The 11,872-nt window shown below is 35.5% G+C and overlaps 1 protein-coding gene across 2 annotated transcripts; it reads right to left on the bottom strand.

Moving 5' to 3' along the window:
- Window positions 1-773: 773 nt before the first annotated feature.
- Window positions 774-11,529, bottom strand: LOC125140536. Of its 2 annotated transcripts, XR_007139787.1 has the most exons (10): window positions 11,111-11,529; window positions 10,641-10,991; window positions 10,367-10,471; window positions 10,167-10,262; window positions 5,386-5,478; window positions 4,503-4,577; window positions 3,933-4,031; window positions 2,494-2,595; window positions 2,257-2,343; window positions 774-869 (listed from the first exon to the last, which is right to left on the bottom strand). XR_007139787.1 is itself a non-coding variant. In XM_047809745.1 (9 exons), exons 1-9 carry the CDS (start codon window positions 11,301-11,303, stop codon window positions 2,318-2,320), a joined length of 1,140 nt encoding a protein of 379 aa, XP_047665701.1. In that variant the 5' UTR covers window positions 11,304-11,529; the 3' UTR covers window positions 2,170-2,317. The 2 variants fall into 2 exon arrangements, 1 of the variants encoding a protein (XP_047665701.1); XM_047809745.1 differs by lacking the exon at window positions 774-869 and having other exon boundaries at window positions 2,170-2,343.
- Window positions 11,530-11,872: the final 343 nt, after the last annotated feature.

Genomic DNA, 11,872 nt, shown 5'->3' with positions numbered 1-11,872 from the left:
ACCAGACATATCCCAACTCCATCTTCATTCAGCTTAAACTGTTCTACATGGAAGCAAATGCTAATGATATCTGGTTTGTAACATAGAGGAGATGCCCTGAGTGGGATTAAAAATTCAAATATCACAGATCTAAAGATATAAAGAGCACTGCTGAGTAAAACTCATTAGCTGTAACACACAGACTAAATGTTTTAACAGGAAAATCACATATAAAATTCCCCATTCCCTGGACATTCCCCAGTAACAAAAGACATGCGCATTTCGACACTAATCTGTATGCACTCTACTCTGTATTGTTCTCTGAAAAAACTTGTGTTGTAAAACTTTGCATTTAGCTTTAACCCTTTCTGTTGAATTTACTTTAATGTATTAGTTTTTTAAGAAAAAGATTTAAAATGTAAGGAATACCTGGTAAATCGTTTAAATGTGTAAACAGTGTTATCAGGGTCAAGATGTGGAGGAATGCAGTCACACAGACCAATGCGTCATGTTCTACAAAAAAAAAAAAATACATACATATTTACTCCAGTGTGATCATGACACTTTTATTACCTGAATGTTCAGTGTACGAATAATTCACTAAACTGCAGTAAAACACATTTAAAGGTAAAACACAGGGTCATGCTTTAATACCGGATGATTCTTAGCTTTCTGCTCTTAGTTTCCTGATCGACTTCCTATTCAGGAAGTTCCATCTTTTGTACATAAAATCCATGTAAGGATCATCCAGTGTTAAAGTAAATAAGCAGTAATGAAACAAGACTAGTACTTACCTTTCATATCACTTTTTACATCATAATGGTAGTAGATTGTGCATGATGTACTTAGAACCTCCAGGATGAACATCACTATTACCCAGAATAAATAATCTACAACAACAAACAGCTCATTTTAAATGTAGATCTACAAATGCCCCATCTGTCACTGGTATTAGTGAAATTATTACAGTAAATCTGCTACAAAACTGCAGAATCTACAATACCTGCTTCTTTCTTTACAAATTAATAAATATAATAAACTCTAATCAAATATTAATTTCCTTCATTTACAAAAATTATAAAATAGAAGTTTGGTCCAAAGAATCCTGTCTTAATTGAAGATGCTGTTCATCTTCAGAAAAGATGCAAATAATCCATGTTCCACTTCCATGTTTTGCAGTGGAGCTGCGGGCTATTCCATTCAGTCTACTTCATTTTCCAAACTTGCTGATAGATTTCAAAAGTTTTTATCTCATCTGAGCACCACTGAGATAAAACCACTGCTTCCTCAGTATTACAGAAATTAGAATAAAATAGTGTATAAGTAAATCTGCCAGTCCGATGCTCTCTGCAGTGCTTCATATACTGTACCTACTCATTTGGCCATCCTACAGCCTGTTTTACTGTGGTCTCGACATACTTGGAATGTTGGGGCAAAACTTTAATTACTATTACAAGATCACTTCAGAAACATTATATTTTAGAGTAATGTCCCCCAACCAAAAAAATTCTATTTTTAACATCCTACACAAGCTTAACTTTTGATTGTGTATAATATTTCCTCTGCCTGTGTATTTTATATTAGTGCCTGAGTTATACTGCTTCTCTCAACAAGAAAAATTAGCTAATAAATTAATTGATCTGATGTTTTTGTCTCTATATGTGTAATTTTATATTTATACTAAAAGAAAAGTTTGCCTGGTGGCGTGACTCAGTAACACATCCAGTTCTGCCTTTGAGCAATTCATTTCTTGTTGTTTTTTTTGTTTTTTTTGACATTATGTGCTTTCAGCTCTGTGCTCTTTGCCTTTAATGGCATTTTGTGGGCATTACTAAATGCAAATCAGTTGTAGAGAGTGTGAACCTGGTAATTCAACAGCGATCAACAATCAGAAACATACATACATACATACAAAGCTGCATTTCTGTATTATTTTATAAATTATGTTACCTTGCAAGAAAACCAATAAAGTAGCCAAATCCAATAAAATATACCATAAACATGACAAAAAGGACAAATGCGTATGATTCCCGGCTCCACCTTGTGTGTGTGGAGTTTGCATGTTCTCCCCGTGTCTCTGGAAAATTGTCCCTAGTGTGTGAGTGTGTGAGTGAAAGAGAGTGTGTGTGCCCTGCGATGGGTTGGCACTCCGTCCAGGGTGTATCCTGCCTTTATGCCTGAGATAGGCACAGGCTCCCCGTGACCCGAGGTAGTTCAGATAAGCGGTAGAAAATGAGTGATAGTGTGATTGAGATAAGTATTACATGATGTACTTACTCCAACGTTTGGGAATATCATAAAAAATCCAAATCAATGGCAAGAATGGTAAGAAGAAAATTTAAAAAATTGCTGCAGCCAAATTTACTGAAAAACAGAGAATAATTAGAGTTATTGGGGTTATAAAGAAATATATGTTATATATGTTATGTTTTTAAATAACCTTTAAAAATGGGGAAAGTATAATAAAATGTACATCAATCAAATTTAATATTACCTGCAAAAAGTGATACTTACTTTGATGAAGTCCATATCGCGAAAAGATAACCAGTATTTGCGACCAATTGTTAGCTTTTGTAAGTATGTACCCCACTGGTCTTTGAGTCATTCTACTGCATCCTATTTCAGTAAAACAAAAGCCATTCAATTAAATTGAATCTAAACAGGTATTATTTACTGTATGAAGAATTGTTCAGTTTCAGTGTATTAGGCATTTAGATGTGAGATTATCATGCTGAAGTCTGCACACTCGCTATGTGTGGATTTATATCCATGTAGTAAAAAATGTATATTGTTTTAGCTGAAAATACAGACTTATAACACAGAGGTGTGTCTCAATGACGCTCCATTCTGAGATTCAGCTCCAACACAATGAGTCTTTTGTGATTTGGGTTTAAGCAAAGAGCAGTGTGAAATTTATATTGGTAATTTTTTTATATTTGGTAATAGTTTTAATGTATCTAAATATAATCCAGGGTTTCAGTATTTTGGAATTGCAGAAATAAAATGCAAAATCAAGCAAACCCTGCAATATTCAGAGGAGATTGCAATTGTTTGAAATTACAGAGTTTGGCTCAGACGCATAATATGACTGAAAAACTGGTAATTTTACTTTCTTTTCCCTAAAATTCTGGCCACTATGCATATAGGCACTATGAAAATTGGGGACTTTCCCTGGTTTCAGATTTAATACTGTGAGGAAGCACAGTAAGATACCTGAACCTTGCTTTATTTTATATTTATTATTATTTTATTTTTTTAAGATTTTTATTTACAATTCTTTGTCAGTTTTTTTTATACAATGTGCCAAAGAATTTGTATACTTTTTGTTAAAAAAATCTTAATTAATAAAAAATGGCATTTACTGTACTGTTTAGCATGTACTAAAATACCTAAAATGGAAATACCAAGAAACAAATAACCAAAAAACACTCAGACGGCCTGGGCCATCAGTGCTGAACCACAAACCATGATCAAAAATCTGAGGTATGTATTGACTCTACACAGGTTATGTTATAATGGAACTTTAATGTTTATATAGGCCATTAGTGAAAAAATTACATTTGCTTGAAAATTGATTTTACATTTCAGAAACACAGTGAATGATTGTGCCTCTTTTGTAATGTATCTGTACTTGTGCATCAATTCTAAAAAATATTAAGAGTAATTTTAAAAGTTTCATAAAAATATATAATAGAGTATAAATAATACATTTTTTTTTCTAAAAGTAACATTACAGTTCAAATAAATAATATAATGTCCCCATGTCTCTCTCTCTCTCTCCCTTGCTCACACACAAACATACACACACACACACACAGACACACACACACACACACACACACACACACACACACACACACACACACACACACACACACACACACACACACACACACACACACATACAATAAAGAACTGTTCAAAATAAAACAATAAATGGTTGAAACACCTACCTATATTGAGAGCAAGCAGAATAGAAAATGTTGTCAGTAACAGAAACAGAAACACTTTTTGTTCAGTGTTTATGCTATAAAGGATATCCACGAAAATACCTAGACAATTACAAAAAAATGTTATTAATGAATATTTTACACAAATATACAGTGCTTTGTAAACAGATCAAAAATTTTGCTTCAAAAAATGCAGAAATAAAATATTTAAAGGAATTATATAATGTATTTATATAAAATATTACAATTCATAAAGTACAATTTTCTTTCCATGAAACTGTATCATCATCCCAGGCTATACACATATACTGTACATCAATTCTACATTTCTATAAAAATAATCAGTGGAAATCGCCTATTCTTGCTGGAGACACAAATATGTACGTTTACTGAGTGATGGTTGCTGCAGCTGAGGCCCTGAGTTTTGGGACCATGTATCGTAACACTGTATAATCAATGAGGTAACATTCTGTATGCAGATACCAGGCAATTGATCCATGGAGCAGAAGCACATTATTTTAAAAAATATATTAATGCAGATGAAAATAGTGTGATGGTTTCATCTATACTTACGAGAATAAGCAACAGCAGTTATCACAGTATACTGTAGTAGAATTGCGAAGTTGTTAATTAATCGGCGGGGAAAATCTGCAATATACAAGGACACAATTGGCAAGTGTTTCCCAAATCCCACATACAGTCCACATTATTCCAAATTTCAAGCTCCAAAAAGGGTAAATAAAGAAATTAATAGTGCTGTTGAACTTTTTTGGAGGTAGTAGAAAGTGAAAGGTTGACTTGGGACACGTATTCAAACTGTGGAAGAAATTCTATGAGATGTACAGGTGGGGCATGGTAAGTAAAATACAAAAAAACAGAATTACTTTATCAGATGTGTGAACCTTTATGCGCACATTCATCTGAGCCAACAAACATATAGTACTGTAATAAAGTCCCGATTGAAATTAAGATGATCCAGCACCCTCACTTTCTGTCACAGTATAAATGAAAAGTCAACATTTTAACATGACATCACTAAAAATATTATATTATTTTTGAATGAAATATAGGTATACTAAAATATTTTGACAAAAAGCATAAGAAATTGCATATTTTTTTCAGACAAAAGAGAAAATCACAAAATGCTGAGTTCCAAAAAGTGTAAAATCTAAAACTTTATAATTAATTGTAATGGTAGTGATTATTAAATGCGTTTGTTTTTTCCTCTGTTATATAACATTACACGTTTTATAAAGAAAATTAGACAAACTATTTGTTAAAGGATTATAAGCTAAATGGTGTGTCATCTGCATGTACCTCCTGTCTCTGACACACACAGCATGTTGCTCCGCAATATTCTGGCATGGGGTTGCCACCATGAATAAACTGTTGCGTGGGTCTCATGACCCAGCAGTGAGAATTTAAAATGGACTTTTCATTGATCATCAAATCATACCTTGAAATGTTTTTAAATGGAGTGCTGTCCAAAGAAGGAAAAGGATCCGAACAAAATTAAGCGCTGAACAAGTTGCTGCTTCAGTAAAAAAACCTGGAAGAAAAACAATAATTCCATCATTTCATCATCATTTTATTCATGTATTTCAGCCAATAAGGAAATTGTTAGACCAAGAACCCAACTGACTTTTAGTAATAATTGTGTCTATTTACTTCAGAACTGTACCAAACAACCTATAGTTACAATAAATGTTAGCATAAAAGCAGCACATCTGAATTGATTTCTTTTATCTATCCTCTTTGGCATTACATCGGTGTGTTATCTATAATGATGCTGATGGAGATAGGGAGACAACAAGGAGTTAAATATCTTTAGGTTACTATAAGAGAACTCCAGTAACCACAGTTCCCTGGTGGCACAAGTGACGTATCTTTGCAATGAAGCAATATTCCTTCATACCAGTCAGGTTTGGCTAGCAGAAGTGATGTGTGCACTGCAGAGGCGGGACTTACTCAATTCAATTCGATTAAATTCAAGTTTATTTGTATAGCGCTTTTTACAATGGGCTTCATCTCAAAGCAGCTTTACAGAACATAAACATAGTACAGAAGTTAAACATAAGGAGAAAAAAGAATTAATATAGTAAAAATATAGTAAAATTAATATAGTACTCCTTCTCTAATACTACATTTTTGTTGTTGTTTTTACACTTTTCCCATGATGTCTGAAGAGCTGGTATCTTAAATATGTTACCTAGTGAACCAGAGTTAATGTATACAATGACAGAGACTTAAGCACTTCTGTACATCGCTCTGGATAAGGGGGTCTGCCAAATGCTGTAAATGTGAATGTAAAATGTAAATCTGAGTCACTGGCAGTATTCAAACTTAAAGACCAGATTCATCCTGAAATAAACTAAGCCAGCAGCAATTTAAAACTAACTGGTGGTATTCTTAGTCCATCTACTGAACCTGTACTGACATTTCTACTGAGTTGTTTTACTTGTTTTACTTTATTGTATTACAATCTTAACTTATAGACCAAGCCTGAATGTAGACAATCAAACTGGTGTGTCTGTTTCAAGGTTCACATGCTAAACCATGGTAGGATAAGTCAAAATTATGTCAAACTTATAAATCCTTAGGTCCAGATTGGTGAAAGCCTGTGGGATGCTATAGAAAAATTTGGAAATAAGATAATACTATAGCTTCCATAATCCAGTGCAAGACATGGTGTTCCATGGTCAGTCAGCTCATGATACAAATTGTTTAATCACCTTATCCCCTCTGTCTTGTCAACACACCAACATTCAACAGTTGCACTGGGCAGAGAGCATTTGTCAAGTCAAGTCAAGTCAAGTCAAGAAACTGTTATTGTCATTTCAACCATATATAGCTGTTGCAGTACACAGTGAAATGAGACAACGTTTCTCCAGGATCAAGGTGCTACATAAAATAAAGACAGGGCTAAGGACATGTAAGTAGTCTTAGCCACATAAAGTGCAACTGTGCAACCTGGTGCAAACAGTGCAGGACAAGACAAACAAGGCAGTGCAGGACAAAAGACAGTGCAGAACAAAAAACAGTGCAGACAAAGTTACAAGACAATACAAAAAAATGCAATACACAAAAGACAATAAACGGTAACAGAAACAGCGCCGACCGTCCAGTGTAAATACTGAATGTTCAAACAATATTTTGTGCAGTAATATTAGAATGAACACAGTTTCTTAGCAGCAGGCCCTTTGGGTAATATATAGAGTTGTGCAAAAAACAGTAAATGACTGAAATATTGTATAGTATGTGCATAATGGCTGAGATATTGTACAATGTGTGCAAAAACATCTGAAATTTGAAGGCTCTGAGAATGAGTCCACTGGTGTGAAAGGACGTACACCCTAATCATCCCGGTCATTTAGGAAATAGAACATTCCCTCTCTTAATGCAAAGAAATCAATTTTTACATGCCAATAAATCACTTACAGATTTCATTGTGTATGTTCCAGTCCCCATAACCTTGATGGCCCATTACATTTGCAACCAGATTCACAATAGGATGATGAATGGGTCTAAGTTACAGGAACTGGAAGCTACTTCACAGAATGAGTTTATGTGCAAATGCCATCCTTCAATGCATACTTCATTTTGATGTATTTCAACCAATCAGCTTGGGCACAGTGAGTCAACTTCTGCTTGTACTGCCTCAGATATTGTTTGTCAAATGCATGCCCTCTCCCTTCTATGAGTCCAGAAAACATCTAAAGCAGTGATTCCCAACCCCCGATCCCCGGATCGGTGCCAGTCCGTGGACCCGTTAATACCGGGCCTTGAAATATTCCCAGACTTTTTTTATATTAATAATAATAATAATAATAATTGTCTTTTTTAAGTGCTGTGACATGTCATGTTATTTAATCCAAAACATAAACAATAAATAAATTAAAATGTGTTACTTTGAGCACCTTGCGATTGCTTAGCAACGTGTCATATCTGAACAGACTGCAAAAAAAGTGCGGTGCACCTGAAGTGACCGAAGTATGTGGAAAGATGAGCGGGCCTCAGCAAACTTCAATGGCTAATTTCATTGCGGGCAGTTCTGGTAAAAGGAAAGGAGATGACCAACTCGAAAATTGCAAGAGAAAAAAGTCAAGCTTCAATCGTAAATATGATACCTCATACATTAGGTATGGATTTATGACAATGTGGCGATTCTGACTGACTGTTGAAACTAGCTCTTATTTTCGCCTTTGTTGTCACCTGTTGGTGAGTGAAAACACTAAGTTGCTGTTGAAGTGATCGTCTTTAGTGGTTCTGGAGAGATTTGACAGGTGAAATGGTATTTTCATACAATTTGCCATTACTGCCACCTGCTAGTGAGTGAGTGCTGTGTAAGTTGCTTTTGACGTAGACCTAATTGTAGAACTACAGTAATACGCTCTTTAGTCAGGCGTACACATAATACATCCAATAATATTGTGCACTATTACATTAGAATTGCACATTTTTTATGAACAGCAGATATGGTAATCCCTCTACACTGCTTCTCTCTTTCTACCCATCCCGAGGCATACAGACATTGTACCAGCTCCGATCGTCTTCTGTGCGATGAAGATTTTGGACTTCCACTGAGATGAGGCCGACTCTGTGAGAATCTACCAGCTCCAGTTGGACTCTGTGATACTAAAGAGGAGATCTGAACTCCATGTGATCCTTACACCAATACAACATTGTTTGACTGTATACTTGTAATCACACCCTCCAGTGTCACCCATATGAGGATGGATTCCTCTTTGAGTCTGGTTCCTCTCAAGGTTACTTCCTTCACCAATTTAAGGGAGTTTTTCCTTGCCACTGCTGCCTCATTGGGGATAAATACATACACATTGTGAACTATATATATATAATCTTGAATTTTTAATTATATTAATTCTTTATATTATTCCTTCTGTTTACCTTCTGTTCTATGTTTATGTTCTGTAAAGCTGCTGTGAGACAATGTCAATTGTAAAAAGAGCTATACAAATAAACTTGAATTGAATTGAATTGAATATGGGAGAAAAGGGAAACATTTTGTGAACCGGTCTGAAAGTTAAAAAGATTGGTATATTCCTACAAGTTTGTTGCCACCATGTTCATTATATGCAAACTGATAGGCTTTTACTGTTTTACACAGTGATATGTTCCAATAAAATAAATAAGTTGGTCCCTGGCACAAAAAAGGTTGGGAACCCCTGATCTAAAGTATAGATGCCAAAATAACTTACCTCAGCAGATATTGGCCTTATCAGCCCTAACAGTCACATACCTGTATGAGCCTATGTATTTCTAGGCCCTGAAGGATTGTGTGGCACAAGTTAAACACTATGCTATGTAGCCATTACATGTTTAAAAAAAACGATGGGTCCATTGCCTCATCTGGCATGTGTGTTTCTCTCAGGGACATGACAGAGTAAGCCATCATGATTTCTGAGATTTCATCAGGGCCATGGCTCTCCTGGATACTGTGGAGGTACAGGCAGAGGTCTGTGACCACGACAGTGCTGGGCTGGGTGAGACATTAATTTTTTCCCCCTGCTCTGCCTGATAGGCCATAAGTCATTTTGAGGCATTCAGGAATCTGACTGATATGGCCTCTGTAGCATTTCTTCGTCAAGGAGAACTGAAGACAGTTGGCCTTGGAGGGAAAGGTAGACCACCAAGTCATGGGGAATGTTTGGGTGAAACAGTATTGGGATGCTAACTTGATTCAACTTAACGCTTAAGGGGAAAAGCAGTCACAATATTCACTCATGAATATTCACAACACAGGGATAAATACTATGCATGATGTAGCTACATAGCATGAAGCATCTGCAGATCAAATGCTACTCTATGCACTGCTGAATAATGCGTATGGAACCCATTTTGCTAAATGAAACAAATGTAAAACAATTAATGAGATACAACTACAACTTCACTTCCTGCAACAATATACTGTCAATATAGAAGACAACTTCCAAACATGTCAAGTCTGAATTTCACCCTGTCTAACAAACTTCTGAATACACTTCTACATATTTTAAAGAAAATACTGGGACAATTATTATCCAGGACAGAATAAATTGCACCCTTCAGGAGAGGCATGTCAATACCAGGCAAAATATATGTAACCATATGAACAAATATGATTGCTAATATAATCTAACTACAAATACATGTATTTGTGCATCAATTACAAAACTATAAAAACTGTATGTGAACTGTATGTACATATAAACTATAAGCAATATAAGCAATACCTACCCTCAGTAACACCCCAGATGATAAAGACAATGGACATAGTAATATTAGGAATAAGAACATGTGCACACTGTACAGCTAGCGCTCTCCTGCTGTCATCTACAAACAAATAAACAAACAAAAAGAATGTGTATTAATTTTACAAAAAGTTAAAATGTAAACTTTCCAATCTTTTGAAGTATTAAAATGAAGACCAGACTTACCTTCCTTTTTATAAGATGTGTAAGATAGGAAGCCTAGTATAAGTGATCCGATTACAAATCCAAGAATACACAAAATCAAAATTGCAATATGCAGAAAGGAAAGACCTGTGTGACAGAAACACGAGAGTTATTAAAATGAGCATGGCCAATTTTGCTTTCTTTAGAGTAATGCACACCAAATAATGTTAGTCCTCTTAATCCACATCCAACTAATTAAGATACTTAGCTCTGCTACATCTTTACATGTTTTGTGTAGAAAAATACAATGACTTACCCAGCTGCTGTATCTCCACAGTTGTGTTAGCTGATAATTCCCCAGAGAACACTAAACACATATACAGCCCTTTGTCTTCTGTTCGGACATCCTTCAGTCTTAAAGAGAAGTTTCCTTTCATTCTTTCTTCAGCACTGAAGAATTCTACTCTGTCCATGTATCTCTCACTGGTCGAGTCTGTCAGGATCTTACCCTCCTGATAGAGCAGCACTAAGATATCTTCATCAGTTTTCTTCCATGACACCTCTTCTATCTTTTCTGGTGTGATATGAGAGTCTACAGAGCAATTCAGAGTGATATCTTCACCTGCATAGGCAGATATAATGTGGGCTCCAGAGACGATCAAGCGCTCTGTAATGGGAATTGTTTGTAATTTTAATTAGACATAAAAATAATAACTACTGACCACACTTTAAAAATGAAGTATTTTTACAGAATATAATATGAATTAGGTGAAAATGTTTACCCACCAATCTCCTTTATTTCAATCAGAGTTTCTCCAGAATCCAGCTTTGTGTAAACAGCACACTTATAAACTCCTGCATCTTTACGGGTCACATCTGTAAGCAGGAGGGAGAAGTTTCCATGAGCGATCTCCTCTGTGGAAAAAATGAGCTCTTTCATAATAATGATTGTTCTGAGACTCTGGTCGACTCTCTCCATCCTGCCACAAGTGCACTAGAGTTTCACTGTCATTTCTTTTCCAATCCACTTCAAGTTCTTCCAATGGAAGAGGAGTTTTCACAAAGCAGGGCAGCATCACTGAGTCTCCCAGCTGAACAATGAGAGGACCAGGTGGACCGTGGACATTGAACCCTAAATTTAATAAAAACACTGTTAAAATATGTTTACCTAATGTGTTAACTGCTGTTCAGGTCAGCATGTCTCAATATTCTTTCCACAAGTGTTTGGGTTTCATATATGTAGGCAATACCAGTTTCCTAACTCCCTACAGAACCAAAAGTCCAGTGGGTGAAACTATTATGGCAGACGTGCAACACAAAATAAGAAATCCAAAAACAAAATAACAAATCAGACAAGCTGGAACAGGTAGGTTTAGTTTCGCTAACAGAATTCTTGCCACTGAATGCAAGACCTATCTTTCACTCAAGATATACAAGAAGTAGGAAATTGTGTATTTCCCTTTTTTTCTTGTACTTGTGTGGAGTTCTTCATTCATTTTAATCCTGAAGATTCCACTGTCCATGGCAGAGAGATCACAACAGTAAAAA

Source organism: Tachysurus fulvidraco, unplaced genomic scaffold (assembly GCF_022655615.1).
Source record: "Tachysurus fulvidraco isolate hzauxx_2018 unplaced genomic scaffold, HZAU_PFXX_2.0 HiC_scaffold_70_np12, whole genome shotgun sequence".
Classification (NCBI taxonomy): Eukaryota; Metazoa; Chordata; class Actinopteri; order Siluriformes; family Bagridae; genus Tachysurus; species Tachysurus fulvidraco.
This window is presented reverse-complemented; position numbering and strand designations above follow the sequence as displayed.

What these genes read in the sequence shown, in the direction of transcription:
- LOC125140536 (XM_047809745.1), bottom strand. Translation starts at nt 11,303, where the DNA reads ATGGAGAGAGTCGACCAGAGTCTCAGAACAATCATTATTATGAAAGAG. An exon ending in GATTGAAATAAAGGAGATTG is followed by an intron (nt 10,992 to 11,110) that starts GTGGGTAAACAT and finishes TTCCCATTACAG; the next exon opens with AGCGCTTGATCGTCTCTGGA. An exon ending in CCATTTAAAAACATTTCAAG is followed by an intron (nt 4,578 to 5,385) that starts GTATGATTTGAT and finishes TGTATATTGCAG; the next exon opens with ATTTTCCCCGCCGATTAATT.